The 27,325-nt window shown below is 43.2% G+C and overlaps 2 protein-coding genes across 2 annotated transcripts; both read left to right on the forward strand.

The window, feature by feature from the left end:
• Window positions 1-5,063: 5,063 nt before the first annotated feature.
• Window positions 5,064-7,571, forward strand: LOC123080870 (uncharacterized). Its single transcript, XM_044503815.1, has 3 exons — window positions 5,064-5,435; window positions 6,126-6,361; window positions 6,748-7,571. Exons 1-3 carry the CDS (start codon window positions 5,132-5,134, stop codon window positions 7,333-7,335), a joined length of 1,128 nt encoding a protein of 375 aa, XP_044359750.1. The 5' UTR covers window positions 5,064-5,131; the 3' UTR covers window positions 7,336-7,571.
• A 9,331-nt stretch (window positions 7,572-16,902) lies between these two features.
• On the forward strand, window positions 16,903-19,552 carry LOC123075828 (uncharacterized). The gene is made up of 3 exons (XM_044498342.1): window positions 16,903-17,324; window positions 17,416-17,651; window positions 18,764-19,552. Exons 1-3 carry the CDS (start codon window positions 17,024-17,026, stop codon window positions 19,346-19,348), a joined length of 1,122 nt encoding a protein of 373 aa, XP_044354277.1. The 5' UTR covers window positions 16,903-17,023; the 3' UTR covers window positions 19,349-19,552.
• Window positions 19,553-27,325: the final 7,773 nt, after the last annotated feature.

The following is a 27,325-nucleotide window of genomic DNA, read 5'->3' on the forward strand; positions in this document are numbered from 1 at the left end:
AGTGCAGAGGTTTGTAGGACAGTGGCAAATTTCCCTCAAGTGGATGGCCTAAGGTTTATTAATCCGTAGGAGGCGTAGGATGAAGATGGTCTCTCTCAAACAACTCTGCAACCAAATAACAAAGAGTCTCTTGTGTCCCCAACACACCCAATACAATGGTAAATTGTATAGGTGCACTAGTTCGGCGAAGAGATGGTGATACAAGTGCAATATGGATGATAGATATGAGTTTTTGAATCTGAAAATATAAAAACAGCAAGGTAACTAATAATAAAAGTGAGTGTAAACAGTATTGCAATGCTAGGAAACAAGGCCTAGGGTTCATACTTTCACTAGTGCAAGTTCTCTCAACAATAATAACATAATTCGATCATATAACTATCCCTCAACATGCAACAAAGAGTCACTCCAAAGTCACTAATAGCGGAGAACAAACGAAGAGATTATTGTAGGATACGAAACCACCTCAAAGTTATCCTTTCTGATCGATCTATTCAAGAGTCCGTAGTAAAATAGCACGAAGCTATTCTTTCCGTTCGATCTATCATAGAGTTCGTACTAGAATAACACCTTAAGACACAAATCAACCAAAACCCTAATGTCACCTAGATACTCCAATGTCACCTCAAGTATCTGTGGGTATGATTATACGATATGCATCACACAATCTCAGATTCATCTATTCAAACAACACATAGAACTTCAAAGAGTGCCCCAAAGTTTCTACCGGAGAGTCAAGACGAAAATGTGTGCCAACCCCTATGCATAAGTTCATTGAACCCGCAAGTTGATCACCAAAACATACATCAAGTAGATCACATGAATATCCCATTGTCACCACAGATAAGCACGACAAGACATACATCAAGTGTTCTCAAATCCTTAAAGACTCAATCCGATAAGATAACTTCAAAGGGAAAACTCAATCCATTACAAGAGAGTAGAGGGGGAGAAACATCATAAGATCCAACTATAATAGCAAAGCTCGCGGTACATCAAGATCGTGCCAAATCAAGAACAGGAGAGAGAGAGAGATAGAGAGAGAGAGAGAGATCAAACACATAGCTACTGGTACATACCCTCAGCCCCGAGGGTGAACTACTCCCTCCTCGTCATGGAGAGCGCCGGGATGATAAAGATGGCCACCAATGAGGGATCCCCCTCCGGCAGGGTGCCGGAACAGGGTCCCGATTGATTTTTCGTGGCTCTGGAGGTTTGCGGCGGCAGAACTCCCGATCTATTCTGCTCGCCGATGTTTTTAGGGTATATGGACATATATAGGCGAAAGAAGTCGGTCAGGGGAGCCACAAGGGGCCCACGAGGGTGGGGGCGCGCCCAGGGGGGCAGGCGCGCCTCCCTGCCTCGTGGCCACCTTGAAGCTTCCTTGACTTCAACTCCAAGTCTCCTGGATCACGTTCGTTCTAAAAATCACGCTCCCGAAGGTTTCATTCCGTTTGGACTCCGTTTGATATACCTTTTCTGCGAAACACTGAAACAAGGGAACAGAAACTGGCACTGGGCTCTGGGTTAATAGGTTAGTCCCAAAAATAATGTAAAAATGTTTAATAAAGCCCATAAACATCCAAAACAGATAATATAATAGCATGAATACTATATAAATTATAGATACGTTGGAGATGTATCAGACGGCAGCGGCGGAGCAGGCCGCGCAGCTGGTGGCAGGGCAGGTGCTGGCTGCGGCGCAGGACGGTCGGCCGGCGGATGGGCAGAGTGGGCGTCGATTTGGTCGTCTACAACCCTACGAATGATTTGTGGATTTTGTTGCACGGGCCCACATGTCAGCTCCGGGCTCACGTCCACGCGATCCCACGTGTAAGCTCCGGACCCACAACCACTAATGCCGGCGGACGGAATGGACTAAAATCTGGCTGTTTAGCCTCGTCATAGTAGCTGCGCATGGACTAGGGGCAAAACTGAGCACAATTCGCTTCTGAAGGCAAAACTGAGCACATAGACACCACTGAGGGCAAAAAGAAAATTAACTTAAAAAAAGCAAGGCTCCAGCCATAGCTCCCGATCGACGAGGACCTCACCAACTCACGCACGTTGAGGGGGGCGGTGCGCGGAGCAGGCAGTGGAAATCTTCTATGTGTAAGGTGGGGATTCCTATGCAGTGCATGGCAGGGATGCACCTTCGACATCGTCGTCTCGTCGACACTATGGACATGCATGTTATTCACCATTCTCACGCACACTAATCTCATCTTCAGCTCTGGTGCCGACAACCAAGACCAGCGGCACACGACCACTATGGTTCCATGTATCTCGCTGCCCCCTCACGTGGTGCTCACCTAAAAAAATGGAAGCAGTGATAGATGGTAAGGGAGGAAGATAGAAGAGTCAAACAATCCCATGTGGCAATTTTTTGGCGGCTGCTAAGCGCCAGTCGGATGTTTTTAGGAAAACAACATCCGTCTTCTCTACCATCGGATTGATACTCGTCAGAACGTTTTCACCTATCGGATGAATCAACGCAAAGCACATGCACTCTCTCGTCACACATCACGTCGTCGAGGCGCCGGAGCAGCATCGCCACTTACATCGTAGCCGCATCATCGGTCGAAGCAGTGGAGCCGCGTCGCAGCATCCCGTCATAGCATCGGCACTGCAACACGGGCCACTGTCACAACCAGCTTGCCGACAACTCCTGCAACGGCTCACCGTTGACGGTCGTCGCAACACCGGCTCGCAGCTCGATGACGATGTCACAGCACTGTCGGAGCAGCATCGCCATGCCTCGTAGTCGCAACATCCGTCGAAGCAGCACGACGGCGATGTCGCAGCACCGGCTCGCAACACGTCGACAACCGTAGCAGCATCGCCGGAGAAGCCGAGCCGCCGTCGCAGCACCGACACGCAACACGTCGACAGCCATCGCAGCATCACTGGAGAAGCCGAGCCGCCTCACAGCATCTCTGCTGCCGTCATAGTCACAACATTTGCCGAAGTAGACGAGCCACCATTGCAGCCCCGGCTCGCAGCACGGCGACGCCGTCGCAGCAATCGCCCCGCAGTCCCGCCATGGTCTTGGGATCCATGAAGCATGGAGGAAGGGAGGAGGGAGGGAGCGGAGCTCGCAGCAACGCCTTGCAGCGCGTGGCTCCCCTTCGGCGTTGCAGCGGCGATATCCATCGATGGCAGCAACTAGAAGTACTCGGGGTGCATGGAAACCATGGAGGAAGGCATGGCCGCCGGCAGGGGGGAGAGAGAGAGATGAGTGGTGGGAGTTGGGAAGGATAAGGCTGGACCGCAGGCAGATCTTTTTACACGGGAGAGAGAAGGGTTCGTTGGGACGCATGAAGGGGCTGGCGATTCAGCTGTTTACATCCGGCTGTTTTAAAACATTTTCCCTATTTTTTCCATGTAGTCCTAGTAGACCCGCCCCCATTGGCCAAGAGCATTGTCAAAGCATCTTCAAACGTGAAACGCCTATTAGTGTTATTTGCAACCATGTCCTAGAACCGATAACAATTTGCGGAAATATTCATATGTGATACTCTCTCCGTTCGGAATTACTTGTCACAAAAGTGGATGTACACAAAAGTGGATGTATCTATAACTAAAATACATCTAGATACATTTATTTTTTGGACGAGTAATTCTGAACGGAGGGAGTACCAATTTGGTATCCTACCCTAATTGTGGCAATTAATGTAATTTATACTCCATTAAATTCTTTAACTGCGGACCGGAACGATCTTCGAAGCAAGGGTGTAGCCAGGCCCCTTCCTTGAGACGAGTGCTCCACGTTAGCGCCTATTGCGCTGTGTAAACAGACGAGCGTCCTCTCGAGCATGGTATAGGACCGCCCAACAAATGCGCCCCTACTCGGTTCACAGTTTAATCGATCAACTCATCCATGTAGAGTGAACACTAACTGCTTCACTATTCACTGCTGACTAGTTAACCTCAGACCGCTGACTGTTGACCATGGACTTTGTAAAAAAATCATGAATTCAAAAGAGTTCATGCATTTGAGAAACAGTTCACAAATTTGAAAGAAGTTCATCAATTTTTAAAAAAGTTTGTAAATTTGAAAATAGTTCATCAATTTTTTAAAAAGTTTGCAAATTTGAAAAGCTTTCACGAATTTGAAAAATGTTCATGGGTTTGTAAAAAAGTTTACGAATTTGGAAACAATCACAATTTTGCAAAAAGTCCATGAATTGGGAAAACGGTTCATGAATTTAAATAATGAAAAGTTGATGAAATCAAAATGAAAATAAACAAGAAAGGAAAAAAGGAAAAGTTCATCGATTTTGAAAAAAGTCCGCGGATTTTGTAAAATTTATAAAAGTTTGTTGATTTGAAAAACAATCATGCATTTGAAATATTGAAAAAATGTACATGGATTTGAAAAAAATTCACTGGGTTATCTAAAAAAGTTCATGAATTAAAAAAATTCTATGCATTTGAGAAAAAACTGGAAAGAAGAAAGAAAAAAAGAAAAACAGAAAAGGAAAAGAAGAAAAGAAAAAACCAATCAAAGTCGGTCCAAAAAATTAAAACAGCAAAAAACCCCGAATGGAAGCTTCCAGAAGCTGCTCAAAACATGTCCAGAAAGCTTCTGTGAGCTTCCGAAAACCGCGAATGGGAGCTTCCTGTTGGTGACTTATACAGTTCAACCCATAAAGATTCTATGACGGGAGGGGATGTGCGCCTTGTACGAAAATGCCTTCAAACAGCATCTGAAGCGCCAAATAGGAATTGGCCTTGACTATAGCCGCCAGTGGTCGAGGTTAGCAAGGGCCAACCTATGCCATGCCTCCCTAGCCCAGAACCTATGCCATGGCCTTGCCTATGCATGTAAGAGATTTCTACACTGTATTCATGGATGTATGGAGAAAAAATGATATATTAAAAAAGACAGAAAAATAAATGAACATAGAAAATCGATAATCATCTTCACACCTTCTCATCTTTTTTCCCTTTTTTTTACATCTTTACACCCTCTTGTCCTTTCTCTTGTTGAGGTAGCCCATTCAAGAACGCCAGCCCATGTGAGTTTCGGCCCGGAGAATAAAACCAAGTCGACCCCAATTCGATCTAGGGATTCCTTCCTTCCATTTGCGCTACCAAAACCTTAACTGCGACGGCGGCGGAAGCGGAGATGGAGATGGAGACGGAGACGGAGACGGAGATGGAGAGGGAGTCCAGGAAAAGGCCTAGGGTAGCGGCGGCGGCGGCGGAGGACCCTTCTCTGGGGGCGGCGGCGTCGGCCGAGTACGCGGCGTGGTTGGAAGAAATGGCGGTGCATGAGGCGAAGGCGGCTGAATTCCGGAAGAACCTGCTGGCGAATCCATTGACGCCCGAGCAGTTGCGGGAGCGCGAGGAAGCCGCGTGGGAAAAGTACAACATCGAGTCGTGGGAGAGGGCTCGGGACAACTGGATCTGGCATCCTTTCGAAGCCGTCAGTGAGGATCTTATCCTAATCCCCTCTATCTTTAGTTTCTTTCTTGCCCTACTAATTTTGGAGCGTGCTGCCGATTGCATCCGGCACGATCACGATCAAGCTCCTGAATCACCAATTCAAACATTTGTGCTCCAATAAAAATATATTGTACCATTGGCGTCTTAGATCTAAACATAAGTGAAAAGGACAGAGAGTTTGTCTTTTGTAAAATTTGCAGGTTTTTCCTAATGGAATAGGAAAATTAAATAAACAAATATGGATACTGATGACTTCATGAGATTACACTTTTCGGCTACAGGCAAAATGTTATTGTACTACTCAAAAGCTGACCCCCCTCTCCTCATTGCCATGTTGGATGTTGCCACACAATTGTGTCATGATGGTATTTTGTGATTGACTACCTCGTTGCGGTTTACCTGTATTTGTTTCATTATTACTGGATTGTCCTGAGTTGCCATGCTATTTACACACACTTGTCTGGATAGCTGGATGTGATTGTCGTTTTAATTATTCCGAGTTGCCTAGTGTTCCTCATCCCTTGTATGTTTACTTCCATTCATTGGATAGGATTGATGCAGCGAAAATCTCCTATACTATTTCGTTTGATATATTAAATTTTGATTGATATGTTGTTTTCGATTCCACCCATCCACCATCCCTCTTGTAACTAACTAGATTGTATTTGTTGCAGCGGAGATCCCTTGCATGCGCTTTACCAACGACAATGTCAACGACCCTAATTATCCACGCCTTGTCCGCACCATGCCAACCCTGCAGATTGTTTCAGTCCAGGTGAAGGATATAACCGGTGGGTTGCATTGGCCACTGGATGTTTATGGTTTTGTCGCTGTGCGTGATGTGGTGGATCGCAAACACATTATGGTTTTCGACCGTGAAAGGGATGACTACCAAAGAATCAGCGAGCAGGTTCGAAAAAATTGTATTTTGCCCCACTCTAATACATAGATATGAATGGCCGGAATAGAATAGCAGCTAGAGAGTTTAATTTTTCAATTGGTTCCTGCAAGCTGAAGGGTTATAAATAGTTATCATGTTTACTTCCCATCTCAAATTTCCTCTTGCAAATCCTGCTAATGGGGAAGTCATATTTTAGATTTCATGTTTGTCATCGGCATATTTTGGACTCTCAAGTCACCATCATGAAGTTCCACTTGATACACTAACTGTGTTTTGATAGATGCACTCTCACTTGTATTAACAAAGGATAAACTGAATATATTCCACTGCAGTTCATGCTATTGATGAATGAATCTATTTTTATTATTGTTTACTTAAATGACTGATGCATGCAGGATTCCTACCTAACACTGACCGGTCCTACCCGTGGTGTTGTCATGACGATTGATCCTTCGTATTTGGAGGCTAAGCTCAAAGTAAGAGGTGCTACTGAATCTGAGGACAAAGATTTGAGCAAATTTGCTAAGACGTACAGCTTAGGCTGCTACCTTCCTATCAAGCACACAAGCAAGCTTTGCACACTGGAGCTGCAGCATTACACTGTTTGTTCATCTGTGGAAGCCACAATCCGTGTTCAAGTCATTGAAGGGCAGTTTCCTCGTGATTTCCGTGGTGTGCTTACTGCTAGCACGGACGCTGAAAGTGGTGTGATGATCTCATTACTGGATTTTAATAATGATGAGTTGCCAGTTGATGCTGATGGCTCTGTGAAGCTATCACGCCAAGTTGTTTCTGTTAGAAAAGGGGGGAAGCTGAAAGTTTCTGTCTGGCAGCACGGTGTTGGTGAGGAAGAAGACCAAGAGATAACTGCTGCATCATTTACAGCTACGGAAGCTGAAACAAGCACTAATTACATGCCGATGAAGAAATGGAAGTGCTGGATGGAAGTCACCGTCGCCTGGTCCCTTTTCAGCTGTTGGTGAGGAAGAAGACCAAGAGAGAGATGTGGAATCGTTGGAAGTCACAGTCCGCGCGTGGCATATACCCAACACATCCATGTCTTTTTTGAGGAATATCGCGCTTTATTGATCAAGTATAATCAAAAGAGAGAGCCTCCCGGATACAATCCGGGGTTACATGAAAAATAGAGTCACTAGAGGACTCATGATCTAGCTAGAATATGTGCCACGACATTCAACAAACGATTTACATGACTAAAGCGAACAGACAAGAAGACCGACATCAACTCCTTGACTTACGAGTAGAAGGGAAAGAGCGGAGGGCCTTGCCTAGCAGCTCGATTCCAACGGAGAATGCGTGTGGAGCCGCGGGTGCGTCACTCGCGGCTCGCCGGACAGCCTGAGGTGGTCGTTCCTCACGCTGGTGAAGACAGCTAAGGTGGCCGCCCATGGTCATTGGAGAGGTATGCGTACTACAGGAAGTTGAATGAGATCACGTAATTTGGGGATCAAACCTATCTACTGCGATCAGTTTTTTTATTTCCTTTTTTGAGCTTCACTGCGATCAGGTAATGGATTTTAGACTTCTTTGTTATATGGCCCAGCAGTGGCCCAACCAATTTTTACCCAAGCAGAGAATAAGAGGATAGATGGGCCCGGGTAGTTAAATTCCAATTTTTGCTGGTTCAACAACCTGATATGCAGGCCTAATTAAGGGGTCAACCACGTTCGGAAATCCTGTGTAGTCAAGCGACAGTGGCGGGAAAGTTTATCGCTGCTGCAACTTGGTACATCCCTCAGGTTAGCACTCTTGACTCAGCGGAGACAGCGGCAATCCGTAATTGCCTATGCTTAGCAGGGAAGATCAGATGCAATAAGGTCCTAATTGAATCAGACAACTGCTTTGTGGTTGAATCATTACAAAAACCGGATGCTCATGCTGGACTTTTTATTTGCAAAATAACCTTTTTTATTAATTAGAAATAACGGTTACATCGTCTATCAGAGGTTGTAAAATTTCGACCAAAGGCTCCTCAAACGAACCCCAGCCCTTGTCTCAAAAAATCTAGCTAATCTGGCAAATTCATGAGCTACCTTATTCGCTTCCCTATTACAATGCTCAAAACTAGTGAGAGAGAAATCACAAACCAAAAACTAACAATCATCAAAAATTGCCGCCGCTGCTCATGCTGGACTTGATGCGGTTATGGTGGCAGAGTGTAAGCAACTAGCTCTGAATTTTGCTAGCGTTGATTACTCACATTGCTTTCGTGAGGCGAATGAGGTGGCACACACATTAGCGCAAAAATCTTTTAGTGATAAATCTTTTATTTTCTAGGAATCGTTGGTCCCTGATTTTATTTTTCACTCCATTGTAAATGACTTGGCTATTATTTAAGAAATAAAGTCTTATTGGTTAATAAAACGCGACTACACAGGTATAATGTGGGTCGCCACTGGCGATGAGGCCACGCCACCGGCATTCTTGTTGCGCAATCGTGCTTGTCGGCTTGGCGTCGTGAATCACGAGTACGCAGCAAACGGCTTGACCGTGCATGCGTGCGTGACGCGCGCAACCGACTTGGCGTCAAGAATATGCACGCTCCGTGTCCACTTTCCCTTTCATCATGTGGTTTCAGGCATACTACGACAACCGAACGACAGCTTATCGATAAGGTCAAGTTAGGTCTTGTATGAAAACAATGACAACCGTGTCAGCGGCTCATTCTGACAACGATAATGATCGTTCGGTTGTCCAAATATCTCGGGGTAAATTTTGTTCTGTTTGTTCTATATCGGATGAACCTTTATGATAATAGAACAGAGTTATTTAAAACAAATCCTTATTACTCGGCGAAAAGAGCGAAGCTAAACATAGATACAGAAAAAATTATCCATGGACGCACCCATTTTACTTATAAAATATTACTTTCCTGTCTCCTTGTTTTCTTGGCAGGCTATCTCGAGAGGCTCGTGCGTACCAGGTCACGAGCACACGATGCATGGGGCCCTTTTCCAGGAAGGAGAACGGGATGCTTCTAGAGTAGCGTGGAGTAATCTGATGCTACCGTGCACTGCGAATCCTGATCACCTCAGCCGCTAGATTTGGAAAATCAACGGTTCCGATCAAGGCTTTGAGTTCAATTCAAAACTGGTAGACTATATAGGAAAAGTATAGAAAATAGATAATGTGGCAATCAATAAATAAAGAAATGAAGAAAAGTGGTAACATAGCTAGTTAGTAGTAGTATGAGTAACATCACACATATCAAAGCAAAATGAGTTTATAGCCTAATAAATAAAGTGTTGCATGTTACCACACATATGTTACTCCCCACCATAGAGGTAGTAACATAAACTAGTAAACATAGACTAGTAACATGTGCATGTTACTAATCTATGTTACTACCCATTGTGGCCAGTCTAAGGCGTCATGCTACTAAGCATGGTGCCCTAGTCCAGGGGGCATATACTGGTCAGACGTGACATTGTCAACTCTGATGCATGACGTCTTTGACCAGGGCATTGTCCTGTCTGGCATGACTCCCGGGTTCGGGCCTCATGAAAATAGATCAATTTTTTTTTAAAAATAAATCAAACCAGGTTAATTTTATGTTTAAGTTTTTGAAAAGGGTCTTGTCGTTTTTCACGCAACACAAGAGCTTTTCTAGGGACTTTCAATATACACAAGTTACGATGGTGCTTGAGATATTCTCATTTAGTTCCGGCGAGGTTGAAATCCAGACGAGGCGTCGAGGTGGCCAGTGGTGCAGTGCACCGGAACCAGCCTAGGTGCAGAATACGTCCCTTGAGCCCCGACGCCGGTCGCGTGCTACTACCCCGTGCAAGAGGAGGACAACCGCATGCAAAATGACGCCTTTTATGCATTCCGGCATGGCTTTTTTTCTTCTCGTGTTCCTGAGCAACCCGCTGCCCTTCACCCAGCCGCGGCAGTGAGACCGGTTGGAGGGAACAGGGAACAGGCGACAGTATCGATGTGTTGTACCCCCCCCCCCCCCCCCCCCACACACACACACACACCCATATGCTGGCATACGAGCTTAACGCGGCCTACCCGGCAGTGCCACAACTTCGCCCTCGCCGCCGCTGTCCTCACGCTCAGCGCATGCCGCCCTCCATGACCCCATTGGCGCACGGGCTCTGCTATGCGGGCCGAGTTCGATGCGCTCCCTCCACTCGAATCAGTGTGGTTTCTGGTTTGGTGTCCACATAGCGTCAACGTGATCACCAACGGTGGGTATTCCGCCGCAAATTCTATCTCAACGGTACTCTCGTTCGATCGTGTATAATTTACAGGCATGTTGGGTAGTATGGGACTTTGCTCAATTGCTCGGGCTTCTTTCAGTATATGTGCTTAGATAAGATGCTAAGTACATGAAATGGCTTAGCAACTAACTCTCCAAAGCACCTTAAAGAAAGGAAAAAGTCCATTTTAAACCCCCAACTCGTAAAGGTTCGGCGAAATAAATCCTCAAGTCGAAATTCCGGTTGATTACATCCTGAACTATGCAATCTCGGTCTAAACTGAACCCTGGAGTCGTTTGCCAAACCAGGATCAACGACGTGTCACAGGATGGCCGGTATTGGTGCCATTTTGCCGCACTGTTCCCGTCACATGATGGCCCGTATTGGTGCCATTTCGCCACACTGTTCCCCATTGGGCCGGCCCGCTTTAGTTTTCTTTTTCCTTCTTTTAAAACGCGCAGTTTTTTTATTCTTTAAAACTGCAAAAAAAGAGCACGTAGGGTGACTTGAACCCGCGACCTGCTGCTGTTAGTCGACAGAAGTAACCACCAGTACAGCACATCATTGTTCACATTATCCCTGTTTCTTTTTTTTCTTCTTTCTTTCTCTGTTCTTTTTATTTATATTTTTCGTTTTTGATTTTTTGTTAAATTCGTAGACATCTTAGTAGGGAATACGAAACGAAAACAAAACCTCGTGAACCAATTTTTCGAAAGGAAAAAAGGCCGCAATTTTTTTATAAAAATTTCATGGATTTAGAAAAAATTTAAATGTTTTCAAAAGAAGTTCACAAATTTTCAAAAGAAAAGTTCTCGGAATTTTGAAAGAAGTTGTAAAAATGAAAAGAGTTCGTGGATTTGAAAAAAGTCTACGGATTCAAAAAAAGTCCACGAGTTCTACAAAAAGTTTCAGGCATTAGATAAAAACCAAAAAAAGCTAAGAACTTGGAATAAATTATTCACAAGAGGTGAGGTGGCGTGGTTGGTAAGGACAGTTTTTGCACCAAAAAGGGGAGGTTGCAAGTTCAAAACACCTTATGTGCACACCTTTTTTTAGCAGTGTAACAGAAAAAAGACATTTTAACATGCAAAAAAAATACAAATTCATTGAAAAGTTAGTCAACTTGAAAAGTTCACCAAATTTAGAAAATTTTCATTATTTTGAAAACAAGTTCATTCAATTTGAAAAAGTTCATGAATTCAAAAGATTCCAAAAAAAGTTCACAGAAACGAAAAAAATTCATAAACTCGAGAAAAGTTCACAAAATTGAAAAAAGAAGAAAAACGGCCAAAAAAATCAAACAAGCTGGAATCTAGCACAAAAAAAATGATCGTTATTAAAAATAGAATAAAAGAATAAACTATCACGAAGCGGATGTTGTCCCGGATGGTTAGCGCGGTCATACATTGCCTGTGAGGTGGTGGGTTGGAAACGTCATGGCGCGCGTTTTTTGAAACGTTTTGCAGAAAAACATAAAGAAAAAGAAGTATGATGGGCCGGCCCAGTGCGCGCTGTGGTCAACATCGCTGCTGCTTGGCCCGCGAGCCAGACAAATCCCTGCCACGTCAGCGTTTTTATGTCTCAAACGATGTAAGGTTCGATTTAGACCGGGATTGCATAGTTCAGCATGCAATCGACCAGGATTTCGACTTGAGGGTTTATTCCGCCAAACCTCTATGAGTTTAGGGTTTAAAATGGACTTTTTCCTGAAAAAACTAACTACCCAATGCATAGGTGCTTTTTTTTGCTAAGCTTTTTTTGCATTTAATTAATGGTTAGACCGTAAATTATGTTTCTACCTAGCTACACACGCCTAGCATCGTTTTCTTGTGGCATCACAAAACTCCTCTTTCTCTTTCTCTCTCTCATCTAAATTACGTTGGCACATGAGATTTTTTTGCCTACTTGATACTCTTAGCACATGTACAAGGTGAAGGATTGGAAAGGAGCTCAACATGCTAGTGTGGACTGCTTCGAGATGCTTTCTCATGTCTTTAAAAGGCGGCCTTCATACGCTTCCTCCTTCAGCTCGCTGCGTCTCGCTGTTGCCTCGTGCATCAACAAAACTTTTTTGTATGAGTGCCTCGCTGAGCAGGTCCTGAAGACATCTGCCTCCTTGCCCACTCTTTGTAAATTAGGAAAGCTGCAAGGGCATGAAGGTGAGTACATTTGTTTGCGGTCTGCTACCACGTGGCATTCCCTGTAGGCGGGAAGCCAGCGTGAGTTACAAATGGTGATGTGAGGGCACTCACAATGCATTATGTTTTAAGTAATGCCATATACATTAAATGTGCAATTAGATATAACTCCTTCAATCCAGAAATAAGCATAGCAGGAGATCATAAGCGTTCTCAGAGCTCAGTGAATCTTGGCCGTCGGATCGGTTTTTTTATGCGTTATGAACCTTCGATCTCGCTCCTGGTGGATATTAGCCGTTGTATCGAACTGTGACACTGCTACAATGAACAATCTGCGTTTCCCTCATTTTTTACCGTTATTCCTCACGCCGCGAGATGGCCCGTGTCTCGCTGCTGGGTGGCCCTCTCTCCGGTGTATATAGTATCTTACTACTAATTGCACAATATATAGTATCTTACTACTAATTGCGACCGTCCCCCTCCTACCATCGCCGCTGTCGCCGCATCGCCGCTGCCGTTGTCGCATTGCCGCCGCCGTCACCGCCATCCCTCGGGCTCGGTAAGCCTCCTCCTCCTCCTCTTCCTCCCTCCTCTAGCCACCCCTCCTCCCTCCTCTAGCCGCCTCTCCTCCTCCCTCATCCCTCCCACTGCTCCTCTCTCCTCTAGCCGCCCCTCCTCCTCCATCAACACAACCCCTCCTCCCTCTCCCTCCTACATCCACAGCCCATCCTCCCTAGTCCCTCCCCTCCTCCATCCACACAACCCCTCCTCCCTCCCCCTCCTCCATGCACAGCTCCTCCTACACTTTGATTTAGTTAATAGTTTTTAGGGTTTAGAGTGATTTAGCAAAAAAATTAGACTTAGTTAATAGATTTAGTTGATATGTAACACTTTGATTTAGTATGCTTCTAGGGTTTAGTTGATAGCTTATAGTGTTTAGAGTGAATTAGTAAAAATTCAAATGTAGTTAATAGATTTAGTTGATATGTAACACTTTGATTTAGTATGCTTCTAAGGTTCTTTTTTGTAATGCTTGGATAGGTAGATGGATAGACAGATGTATAAAACTAGGTTTTTTTAGTAATGCTTTGGATAGATAGATGGATGGATGGATAGCTGTTAGGGTTAGTAATACAATTTTTTAGTAAAAACTAATTTTACAATTTTTTAGTAAATGTAGGTCTTTTGAATCAGCATAATAATGTTTAGTTGATAGCTTATAGGGTTTCACTAAGGAAGCGGATTAGGAGCACTCGGGTGCTCCATCCCCCTATATTCAAAAATAATTTAATAATAAAAAAAGTCAAAAAATCCTGGATATATTTTTGAACCAAATATGAGTAGGTATTGTACTCATATAAAAAGTTTGGCCAAGGAATAATTCTCGTTGACTTCAGGGCAAAAAAAACAAATTTATGACTACAATATAACATGAATAGTACTTGTATCTAGCATTTTTTGGGAAATCTTTAACCCTGGATACAATAAAAGTCATTTCCTATTTAATCTTTTTATACGAGTGCAATACTTGGTCATGTTTGATTCCATAAAAAGTTCTGTGACTTTTTGACTTTTTTGAATTACTAATTTATTTTTGAATATAGGGGGGCGTAGCACCCGAGAGCTCATATGCATTTTCAGTTTCACTAAGTACTAAAATCAGGATAATTTTTTTTTATATTTTGTTTTTGCAGAAATCAAGGAGCCCCTGCATCATGGTTTATTTTTGTTTTTGTTTATATGTTGATATGCTTCCACTTCTACCTCTATGTGAGTTTCTCAAACATATTTATTAAGTAATTTATATGGTTTATTTGAAAATAGTTAACATCTTATTTCCATTGACAACTTATTTCCATTCTTCAAAACATGTACGGAAAGTAGTAGACGAAACCTACTACAGTCATGGGTCTGAGCTAACTTGCGAGGAGATAAATCATTTTGTTTCATGGATTAATGATGTGGAGACTTTTAAGATGAATTATCATATCCCTCCAAATTATTCTCAATGTGTGCCACTAGTCCACGTGTTGAACTACAGTAACATCCATCGAGATATCATGGTAAGATTTTTCCTATTATGTCACGAGTGCATTTTTTGCATATATTCTTCTTAAGCTAAACTACATTTTGCTAATTAAGTATGTTATTATGACGTTCTTCAACAGAAACTCCCAGTGGATTGTATACCTAGTCTTATGCAAATGAAAGGTGACATGAGAGTTGTTAGCTTATGGCCAAGTTGGCCTACGATTCACCGCAGTGCATACACGATTCATCGAACAGATGTCATCCTCACAATCAAAGACTGGAGAAAAGGTCTGAATGACCGTAGAGAACTACTTGGGGGCAACATCAAGCACATCCCATAAATGGGAGACAGGTTCATCTGTATTATCCATAATGGAGAATCAGGGGTTTACCCGTTTTATGCTATTTTACCTTCGAGAGAGTAGCAGGTCTTAGGTACTTATGTGCTACATTGTGCTAGAATGATGAGCTAGTTCTCATATGACTATGATGATGAGTTGTTATCATGATGATATGATGAGTTATGTGCTACATTGTGCTAGAATGATGAGATAGTTCCTATATGATTATGATGATGAGTTGTTATTATAATGATGATGATGTATCAGTTCTTATATGAATATGATGATGCGTTATTATGATTATGTTGAGTTATTATAACATTAGGTGGAAGAAACAAGATTAGATTCATGTGACCAAAAGTTGGATTAGTCGTCCTACTAATCCAAACTAATCCAACTTTTGGTCACATGAATCTAATACGTATTTCTTCCACCTAATGATAGCTACTAGTCCAACTTTTGGTCACATGAATCTAATCCGTGTTTCTTCCACCTAATGATATAATAACTCAACATGATCAAAATTATATAACAATCCCTTAATTGCTAATATATCAAAATTTGTATAATTTGTACAAATACAAAGAAAATATGCAGCAAAAAAATTCAGAAACTAATAGCAGTAGCGAGGGGCGTGACTTTAGCAGCAGCGAGCAATTACCAGCAGCCACACTACTTCTACCTACAAATATCAGTAGCGCGGGCCAAAACGCGCTACTGCTAAAAATTAGCTGTAGCGCCGTAGCAGTAGCGCGGCATCCCGTGCTACTGATAGCCCTTAGACCCGCGCTAATGCTAGGCTTTTCCCTAGTAGTGAGATTGTCAAATACTTTCCCAAGACACCGAAATGAAAGGTACATGCCACCTCCCAAGAAAACCGTTCGGTAAGTGTTCAGAAGGGTGAACTTTCTAAAGTTCACATGCGAAAATAATCAGGTAAAAGGGGTTGAGCTTAGCAACCTAGTAAGAACCAACACTAAACTGTGAGGCGACCCATCACTTAAAACTTTAGTATTAAGTTTTCCTTTGATTTTTCATAACAAAGGGTTTCTAGACTCTGGATTGAGGCAGGAGTAGGATCGAATAGTTGTAATCTTTTTAAAATGCATTAACATTTTTGGAAAAAGGTATGAATGTTTTTAAAATCACACAAATATTTTATTAAACACACATGCATTTGTTATTTTTTCAAAAAGTAATTTAGTTACATGGACACTTTAAAAAATGCAAGAAGTTTTTTAGTTGCATTATATTTTTATACGTGTTTTGTTTGCTACAAAAAATACAATATTTTGACATTTTCTTTTAACTGTATGTACTCCATCCATTTTTATTTACTCTACTAATTAACTTTATCTTAAGTTAAAATTTGTAAACTTTGACTAAAATTATGAAAGTAATATTAACATCTAAAATATCAAATCAATATCATAGATATATCATTAAATATATTTTTAATATATTATATAATTTTTATTATAAATGTTCATTTAACTTTGAATAAACATTGTCAAACTTTATAAATTTAAACTGAAAAAGATATAGTAAGTAGTAGTAAATAAAAACAGAGGGAGTATTTTTAACTAGTGAAATTAAAATATCATTTTAATTTTACTTTAGGGGAAACCATAATTTTATCTTTTTTGAGAGAAACATAATTTTAACCGTTCGCTTTTCTTTCTATTTACGGATTATGGAGGAGCCAGCTTTTATTTATTTTTGAGTAAATCGGAGGAACCGGCTAGTGGGTCGGTTCTTTGCTAGGCCCATAAAAGAAGAAGCGCAGACCATGTGGGTGGGTTTGGCCCTGGAGTATTTTACTATTTAGACAACGCGACCCCAATCCGGTCTAGGGTTCTTACCGTTTTTTGCGATACTAAAAATTCAGATTGCGGACGGCGGTGGCGAGGTTAGATCGGTTGTTCGGAAGAGGAGATGGAGGTGATGGATGTGGGCATTGGGATGGAGCGCAGGAAGAGGCCTAGGAAAGCGAGTGGAAAAGCTGCCGAAGCAGAGGCGGCGGCGGCGGCGGCTGCGGAAGCTGCTAGGGCGGCGGCGGAAGAAGAAGCTGCTGGGTGGGAGGAGTTCGAGAAACGGATGGCAAACCCTCCGACGGCCGAGGAGCTGCGCGCGAGCGAGGAGAGCTGGGAGAAGTTCTGCAGCGAATCGTGGGAGAGGTTCCGCGATAGGTGGATCGATGTCTGGTCGCACGGCATGATTCCCTTCGACGCCGTCAGTAAGCGGCCAGTGCTGCCAATATCTTTCAGTTTCCTTCTTACCAGGATCCTTGGTTGCTCACGTAATATACGTATAATTGTTGGGTGCAGCGCAAATCCCCTGCATGCGTTTCACGGACGCCAACTTGAGGCACCCTGATTTCCGGAACATCCTCTATCCGGAGGACACACTGCAGATCGTCTCCGTCCAAGTCAAGGACCTTACTGGTGGCTTGCAATGGCCCCTCGATGTCTACGGTGTCGTCGCCGTACGCGATGGGGTGGATCGCTTGCGAAATGTGGTTTTCAGCCGTGAAAGGGACGACTGCCAAAGCATCAATGAGCAGGTTCGTGAAAACTGTATTTTCCCACTATAGGACATGGATTGATTAGAATAGAGAAGTAGCAATGGGAACATAATTCACTATCTTTTTGTGCTTCACCAAACATTCATTATCAAACTTGGTCTTACTAGTGTAGTGTATGTGTATCTAGAATCAAGTCATAAGCTTTACGACTCATGCCTACAAACAAACTCGAGTTTACATAGATGTAAATCTGCTAGTAGCTTTTGCCTAATGGTTTCGAAGATAACAGCATCTCGAAGCCATACATGGATCAGTAGGCAAAGTTCCAGCGGATTTTTTTTACATGATGCATATGTCCAGTTTTTGCAAAAAAATAAAATAAAAAAAATCTATGTAATGCCTCTGTTTGCAGCGCATTTGCAGGTCTTTAAACTGGACGTGCTTTCCTGTGCTTGAGTATACAGATTTCATACTATTATTCTTGTTATTTTGTACTCCCTCCATTCAATATAAGTCATTTTAGAGATTTCAATACGGACTACATACAGATGTACTTCCTCCGGTCTTTTTTAGTTTGCATATAAGATTTGTCTGAAGTCAAACCTCGTAAACTTTGACCAAGTTTATAGAAAAATATACTAGCATTCATAATGTGAAATCAACAACATTAAATGCGTCATGACTTTAATTTTCATATTATATAAATTTAGAAATGTAGATGTTAATATTTTTTCATATAAATATGGTCATACTTTATGAAGTTTGACTTCAGACAATTCTTATATGCAGAGTAAAAAGGACCGGAGGGAGTATATAGACGTAATTTAAAGTGTAGATTCATTCATTTTGCTCCGTATGTAGTCCATATTGGAATCTCTAAAATGACTTATATTTAGGAACAGAGCGAGTAGCAGTATAATCCATCATTGTTTGATGAATTGAATATATTTCTCTGCGGTCTTATTGTTGATGAACAGAACTTTTTGTTACTTTTACTTGTAATTAGTTAATAGATGAATTACGTTCCAGTGAATACATTCTCATTTTTTATCAACATTTGGTGGATTGAATACTTTCCATTGGAGTCTTAATTATTGATGAAAGACAAATATATTACATCGTTTACTTGATTAGTTAATTGATGCATACAGGGTTCATACCTAACACTGACAGGTCCTAGTCGCGGTGTTGTCATGTCGCATGATAACTCACATTTGGAGGTTATGCTCAAAATGAAGGGTACTACTGAATATGAAGATAAAGATTTAAACAAATTTGTGGATTCATACAGGCTGGGCTGCTTCCTTCCTATTGAGTACACTAGCAAGTTTTGCACAGTGGAGATGCAATATTACACTGCTTTTAGTTCCGTGGAGGCCACGATTTTTGTTCGAGTCTTTAAAGGGCGATGGCCACAAGGTTTTCGAGGTGTACTAACTGCTAGTACCTTGAAGCAAAGAGACGTCCAAATCTCACTGCTGCAACTTAATGATGATGAATTGTCTGTTAATGCTGATGGCTTTGTTAAGCTATCAAGACGTGTTATTTGTGTTGAAAAGGATGGGAAGCTGGGGCTGTCTATCTTCCAACAGGGTGATGGTGGGAAAGAAGGCCGAGCGATAGCTGGTATTTGGATTGAAGCTGAAGATGCCGGAAAAGCCACTCATTACATGCCTGTGGAGGCGCTCGACTGCTGGATGGAAGTTACAGTTGCCTGGTCTCTTTTCAGACTTTGATCTTATCCTCGTGACAAGTTAAATTTATGTTTGCTTTTGTTGCTAGACTGGTTTATGTAACTGTAGACAAGTGGCTTGACAATTAGTGTGAACTGGTGCGTGCTTTGTGTAGTAACTAGTAACCGGAGATTGGTGCTTTTGTATGGGCAAATTTGGATACCACTTTAAGTGTTCTTGGATTCTCTTTCTAATTCTGCTAAGTAACGTGAAATGCCTCTTGTTCTGATTTTAGTGTTTTAGAAGCTCTCACAGAGATTTTATTATCTATAATTGGAATGTTCTCTCTGAGAGAGACAAGCTGTTGTTAATCAGCACACATTGTATTTTGGGGCTAAAATGAAATTGTCCTTAAACTTGTCATTTGGGTTCAAAGCCATCAGAATCACCGATCTGTTTTTGTGAAAATATGAGGCCAGTTTAGATCTTTCCTTTAGTACCTTGTACCGCCATATTCAGCACTCGTGTTAACCATGGCAAGCTGATGTAGTTGACTTAGCGATTTTTTTAAAACAAGACAAGATTTGTGATTTTCATTGATTAAGTGAGTCTTAGACATAATCCCATAAGGTGGGTAAAAAGAAGATTACTCTTGTGGCATTACATTACTCGCGCTTGGCATTCACGATCTCCCAAAGCAAAGCTTCATCCTAGTCCCCCCGTGTTCCTGCCCTGGCGACACAGGCGGAAGACCCAAACCGCGCCACCGACTACCCTCCTCGTCGCTCTCCCTCCCCTCGCCGTTGCTGGACGACGCTGCCGAGCTAAGCTCGCACGACAGATGGTGGCAGCGGGGCCCTGTTCTCGCCTGGCGGCGGCAGATCTCGGTGGGGGAGGCTCGGTCCACCTCGGCTACACCGGACGGTTTTTCCGGCAATTTCGCGCAGTGGCGCTCATCTCCAGCTATTCGAAGGGGTTGGCCTTTTTTCTCTGCGGTGCAGCAGCTGGCTCGCGGATCGGACCTTCGACGGCGGCCAGGGTGTGATGGCAGCTCCCCTTCTGCCATGCTCGTCGCCACGCGGATCTGCACCAAGCCGGCTTCTGGAGGCTTCCTTAGCAGTCCTGCGGCGGCGGCTCGTCGATCTGGGCGACGGGTTGCGTGGGTTTGGCTCGGTAGCTCGTTCCGGCGAGTTCGGGATGGGGTGGCAGCCCTTCCTCTCGGCTTGACATCTCCGACGTGTTTGGGCGGGGTGGTGGCCCCCTTCTTTGTCCTGGTGCTGGGCGTGCTGGTCTTCGGTCTGTTCTGCTGCGGTGTGGCAGTGGCGGGTTGCCTGATCTGGCCTGCGGCTGGGTCTCGCTCGCTAGCGCTTGTTGGCGGCGAGGTTGGTGGCTCCTGCGTGGTGGTCACGCTGTCACCCACTAGTAGAAAACAGGGCTTTGGTTGAGGCCTGGGTAAGGGCAGTCCTGGTTCGTGAGGCCAGGGCGCCGGCCGGGCCTCGGGGGCCATTGGTCCCGGTTCGTCTGACCCCTTTGGTCCAGGTTCCAGATATGAACCGGAACCAATGGGCCTCGCTCCTGGCCCACAACCTTTAGATAGCAACAAACCGGGACTAAAGAGAGGCCTATATATACCCCTGCCCGCGAGCAGAGCCACTGCTCTGTTTTGTTGGCCGACCGTGGGAGAGGTTTGTGGTGCTCTAGCTCACCTCCTATGCACATGAGGTGTTCGATGAATGCCCGAGCCACACTTATGCTTTCTCCTCTCGAAGCTCCTTGTCCAAGCTTCATTTCCTCATGATTTGTCTAGGTTTGGCGGTCCGTCCCGTCCTGTCCCCATCCTCACCGCCGTCAACTGCCCGCGCCGATCTCGTCGCTGGCACCACCGTGGTGAGTCTCTTGTTCTTATCTTCTTTCTAAAAGAAAAAAAAATCCTACTTGTATGATTTAGATAGATACTTGTATAATTTTCTTACTTTTATTATTGTTTGTTATTATATAGTGCCATGGTTTTGGTATCCGCCTCCGTCGGCCCTCGTCATGTCTATGATTCAGATGTGGTATATATTATCTTTTATAACTATTTGTTTCATTTAGTGTTTATGACAATTATGCCGACCAACGTGACATAAATGTTTTTATCTAGGAGGTATGTCAACCGAAAATTCCAACCGACCCTATTGTAGAGAGGAATTTAGTTGAAAAAGAAAACAATTACTTGAAGAAAAATTGAAAAGAATTGAGGAGGAGAAGATGATATTGGAGTTGCATGTTGCGGATGTCGTCGATGATCACAAGATCAAGATGGATGCAATGTGATTGAAGATTAGAAAGATTAGGAAATATGCCATTCATACTGAGGCTTGGTATCATTATGCCGTTGGATCAATTGTCCCTTAGTTGCGATTATGATCTCATTTGTTGTTGCATTGAAATGTTTTACATAATTTTAATGTATGGTTTAATTAGTTGTTCAATGAGAACTATGTATGAAGTTTATGTATTTATTTTTTTCGGTAATAACATTTGATCACTACTCTACTTTGTTTTTAATGTGATGACGAACTTCTATTAATTTGGTCACTTCTCTATTCATGATGTTCTGTAATGGTTTTTGACACACTTAATTATATATAATGCACACAGATGAACCGGCAATGGATGTACATTGACAGACGCACCTCCGAGTACATTAAGGGCGTGCATAATTTTCTCAAAGTGGCTGAGGCAAACAAGCAGAATGGTTTTATGTGTTGTCCATCACTACTAGGGAAAACCCTAGTAGTAGCGCGGGTTTAATGCCCACTAGTAGCGCGGGACACCGCGCTACTAATAAGGCGCTACTGCTATTCCTTAGCAGTAGCGCGTGCGACAAACGCTACTGCTAAGACATATAGCCGCAACGTTTGTTCACTCTCGCGCTACTGCTAATATAGCTAGTAGTAGCATGTTTACTCTCCATCGCTACTAGTATTCTTTTTATATTTTTTTATTTTTAGTGTATTTATACGCCGTTATACAAATTTTGGTACAATACCAATTATGAGGTTGTCATATCAATATGTCCATAACAGTGTGTCAAATGAAGGTGGATTAGGTTCAAGTGGAGGCAACATGTGGTGCATGTCAAAAGTATACTACTAATCCAAACTTGATCTAGTTTAGACTAGTAGTACTTTCGATGTGCACCACATGTTGCCTCCACTTGAATCTAATCCGCCAACACAAGCTATTTAATCATCATCATAGTCATTACCACCAACAGTAGCTATTTAATCATCATAGTCATAGTGTAGCACACATCATCATCTTTAAACTCATTCTAGCTAGCTAATCACCACCAACACTAGCTGCGGTAGCTATCTAATCACCACCAACACTAGCTAATAATAATCATTATAGTCATTACCACCAACACTAGCTATTTAATCATCATAACTCATTTCTAGCTAGCTAATCACTCCTGCTGCTCTCTCTCAGGTAAAATAGCATAAAACATGTGTAGCGTCCTGCTTCATCAAGTTGGAGCATGCAGATGAACCTGTCTCCTAATCGTGGGCTGCGCTTGTGATTGCTGCCCCCTAGTACTTCTCTGCGATCGTTCACAATTTTGCTCCAGTCTTTCACTATTAAGCATTCCTCGCTATTAGAAATCCTGAATGCACTAAAGTGCATTGTAGGAAATCTTGGCCGTAAGCTAACAATTCTCATGCGACCTTTAGTCTCGATCCAATGAGGCACAACATTCATCGGGAGTCCCTGTTGAAGAACATCGTATAGTAACATACTTAGCAATGAAGTTTAGCTTAAAAAATAATGTATGCAAAAGATGCACTGAGGACAAATAGTAAAAATCTTACCATCTTTCCTAAATAGATGTTACCGTAGTTCAGTACGAACACTATTGGTCGCACATTTTGAGTACTAAGATTTTTAAGTCCAGGAAAATAATTTGTCTTGACAGTATGAAGATCCTCAAGCCATGAAACATAATGACCTATCTCCTCGCAGTTTAGTTCAGCCCCGGGACAGTGGACGGTCATGTCTACCAAGCGCCGGACATGTTTGCTTGAATGGAAATAAGCTGTCAATAGAAATTACTTGTCAACTATTTTTGAATAAACAATATTGAAGACATAAATAAGGTTGAGAAACTCACATAATGGTATAACTGGAGGCGTCGGCACATCGACTCAGATGTCTCTATTACCTTCAATATCATCTTCTGGACGAATATCAAAGGTGATAAACATATCAGGCTCAAATGCATAAGACTTGCATAGTGCTTGCCAAGTTTTGCATTCAAAATAGGTGTAGGTGTCTGCGTTGTATAATTTTGCGTGGAAAGTATAACCATGCTCGGTCTTCAAGTTAACCTCCGTAGTAGTTTGCATAGGACTGAAACCTATCTTATCCAAGACAAAAACTCTTGCATGGCAGGGGATACGCTAGTAGAATAGTAAAAAATTTAAATTATAAGTTGAAGCAAATGAAGCAGATGTCATGCTTAATTACGAAAAAAACTTGTTGTTGTGACTTACTGTATCCACTTCAAAGTTCTCGTCCAGCTTGATGCTGAAGCGCCTATCATCATCTAGGAAGATTCTGTCGCACAGGCCGCGCTCGTCTTTGCAGTATTCGCAAATACCGAAATCCTTTTCGTCGTCAGACATTTCCTATGTTCATAGTTGAAACATTAATTGAAAATCGATCGAAGGCAACTAACAGGATACTCAACACACAAATCCGGTGCACTCGATATTTCCTATTTGAGCAACACAAGATATACATTTCGAAATATCTTATAGGACTCATATTGACATGAGCATTCAATAAGCAAAACCAAATCATAAAATAAATAAGTATTCAAATTAGCATGCATTCAATAAGCAAAAGTAAATCATCTCATGCGTCCGTGCATCGTCGAATATTATCACTAATATATCCCGAATAGTATCATACATATAACATCACTAATACAACTAAAACCCTAGCGCACGACGGGTATCCGCGCGGGCGGTGGACACCCAAAGAGAAGGAACCATCACAGGATCATATCTCCGGTCATCTTCCCAAAGAACCTACCAGGTATTGGAGAACATGTGCTCCAACTCAAACAAGTAGCGACGGACGTGCGCGTTCTCCTCCCTGACACGGTGACGTACCACCTCCGCGGGGTGCTCGAGCCTCTAGACCGTCACTGGCCCACGCGACTGCCACCAAAGAAGGTTCGGGTCAATGACGGGCTGACTCCTCACCAACCTGTGCCCCCTGGTAGGTAGCGCCTCCCAGTACCAGCCCGGCGGAGCCCAGTCCCGGACATGGCCCATCTGGTCAAGCAGGTGTCCTCCGCCGAGTCGACGACGACGAGGATACGGAATAGCCATCGTCGACGTCGATGCAGGAATAATTGCTTTAACTAAAAAAATAACAACAAATGTGACATATTCAACTAGTTCTTACTAAAAATAAACTTATTATAAATAAAAAATAAACTAGTACCTAATTAGTACCTAGTTCTTACGATTAAATCTAGTCAATTAATTCTATACCTAATAAAATGAATAATGACATAAAAAGGCCTATGCTTTGCAGGAACATTGACTCCTTCCCGGTGCGGCAAATCCCGGGCACTCGATATGTCCTAGTTTGTAGCACAAGTCATGCCGAAATTCACGGAAAATTTCGGCATGACTTTTGCTAAAAAGTGGACAAATCGAGAACCTGAAATTTGCCGGAACGGAAATGAATCAACATTCCGGCAAAACATAGGCCACTCGGCTTCATTCCCTGGAAACAACAAAGCCACTTGGGCACAATCGAACCACTTCAATGAAAAGATATAACATAAGCAAACACTATTGAGGAATTTGCATATAACATGGCCACTTCAATGAAAAGATATAATCAACAATAATGGAATATGCAAATGAACATCAATGACATATATCATATAACAACAATCTTGCTTTTTGTTTACATAGCAACAGTTAGTTTAACCAAGTTTTTGAAAAGGAAAACAATTCTGTTTTTTGTTTATAGCTAAATGCCATAGCTACCTAGGAACTACTGCCTAATTACCATCTAATTTGGTGAACCTAGGGGTGGAAAGTGGTAGCGGATATTCGAATTATCCAACTTAAAAGTGAAATAAGTGGTCAAATTTTACTCATTTTATTATGCATTACAATAGTGTTTATTCATCATCTAAGAAAACATCTGCATCCAATTCGTTTCCACCCATAGATGAACGCTAACTAATTTGATGCAACTAAAATTTGAAGAACCCTAGACAGAGGTAGGGGAGGGGGAGGAGTAGGTGTGCTCACCTCGGGTGCCTGCGGCGAGGGAGTGGCAGGCAGCGTCGAGGTCGGGCTCGGGGCTCGGGCGCGCGGCGGAGGGCGGCGTCGAGGTCGGGGTCGGGGGCGGCGTCGAGGTCGGGGGCAGCGTCGAGGTCAGGGTTGGGGGCGGCGTCGAATCCGGGGTCGGGGGCGGCGTCGAGGGTGTGCGGCGGGCGGCAGCGGTGGTGAGGTTGAGGGCGGCGGCGGGCGGCGACGGTGAGGGCAGGCTCGGGCTCGGGCGGCGGCGACGGAGGAGTTAGGGGAACATGGGGAGAGAGGGGGGAAGTAGGAATTAGTAAAATTTTGAGGTGGTTAAGTCGAACTAGCAGTAGCGCTGTTTAGGAAACGCGCTATAGCTAAATTAGCTATAGCGCATGTTAGCAAAACACGCTACTGCTATAGGAAGCAAATATTTCTTTTGCTTATCCTTACATTTTCTTTTTTTCATTTATCTGTTTCGTACTTCTTTCATTTTCATTTACTTTTCTACTTTTTTCATTTTTCTTTTCTTTCTTAGCAGTAGCGCTCTACGCAGGAAACGTGCTGCAACAACGGCCATAGTGGTAGCGCGCTTTGTGCGGAACCGCTACTACTATTCCTAGCCTACCGCCAACACGGTGGGATTTATAGTGGTAGCGCTATTCGCTGCACACGCGCTACTGCTATAGTTGTAGCTATAGCGCGCTTTCCATGAACGCGCTACTACAAAAAAGCAGTAACGCCCTATTTTAACCAGCGCTACTGCTATACCTCTGTGTATAGGCTTTTCCCTAGTAGTGCATGCCCTAGATGTGAGAATACAAAGTCTTACTCTGACTCGAAAATCCTTCACATCCACCTGCTTGAGAAGGGTTTCATGCCACACTATAATGTTTGGACCAAGCACGGAGAAAGAGGGGTTATGATGGAAGACAACGAAGAAGAAGAGGATGATGACAACTATCTGCCCCCTGAATACGGTATTGCTGCAACGGGGAAAGCTGAAGATTAAGAGGAACCAGACGATGTGCCCGATGATGATCTTCGCCAGGTCATTGTTGATGCAAAGAGATCATGCCAAAGTGAAAAGGCGAAGTTGAAGTTCGATCGCATGTTAGATGATCACAAAAAAGGGTTGTACCCCAATTGCGAAGATGGCAACACAAAGCTCGGTACCACACTGGAGTTGCTGCAATGGAAGGCAGACAATGGTGTATCTGACAACAGATTTGAGAAGCTACTGAATATTGAAGAAGAAACTTCCAAAGGATAACGAATTGCCCGATTGTACGTACGGAGCAAAGAAGGTGAAAGATCGTGGATGTCGCGTAGAGGGGGGGGGTGAATAGGCGCTTTAAAATAATTACGGTGGAGGCTTGAACAAATGCGGAATAAACCTAGCGGTTAATTTGTCAAGCACAAAACCTACAACAACTAGGCTCACCTATGCGCACCAACAACTTATGCTAAGCAAGAAAAACTACTTAGGTGATAGCAAGATATATGACTTGAAACAATATGGCTATCACAAAGTAAAGTGCATAAGTAAAGGGCTCGGGTAAGAGATAACCGAGGCACGCGGAGACGACGATGTATCCCGAAGTTCACACCCTTGCGGATGCTAATCTCCGTTTGGAGCGGTGTGGAGGCACAATGCTCCCCAAGAAGCCACTAGGGCCACCGTAATCTCCTCACGCCCTCGCACAATGCAAGATTCCGTGAT

The sequence above is a fragment of the Triticum aestivum genome, chromosome 3D, assembly GCF_018294505.1.
Source record: "Triticum aestivum cultivar Chinese Spring chromosome 3D, IWGSC CS RefSeq v2.1, whole genome shotgun sequence".
Taxonomy (NCBI): Eukaryota; Viridiplantae; Streptophyta; class Magnoliopsida; order Poales; family Poaceae; genus Triticum; species Triticum aestivum.

Bases quoted from the DNA above. Each gene is read 5' to 3' on its own strand.
- LOC123080870 (XM_044503815.1), top strand. From the start codon at position 5,132: ATGGAGATGGAGACGGAGACGGAGACGGAGATGGAGAGGGAGTCCAGG. The intron at 5,436-6,125 runs GTGAGGATCTTA...TATTTGTTGCAG, and splicing joins GCATCCTTTCGAAGCCGTCA to CGGAGATCCCTTGCATGCGC. The intron at 6,362-6,747 runs GTTCGAAAAAAT...TGATGCATGCAG, and splicing joins ACCAAAGAATCAGCGAGCAG to GATTCCTACCTAACACTGAC.
- LOC123075828 (XM_044498342.1), top strand. From the start codon at position 17,024: ATGGAGGTGATGGATGTGGGCATTGGGATGGAGCGCAGGAAGAGGCCT. The intron at 17,325-17,415 runs GTAAGCGGCCAG...TGTTGGGTGCAG, and splicing joins GATTCCCTTCGACGCCGTCA to CGCAAATCCCCTGCATGCGT. The intron at 17,652-18,763 runs GTTCGTGAAAAC...TGATGCATACAG, and splicing joins GCCAAAGCATCAATGAGCAG to GGTTCATACCTAACACTGAC.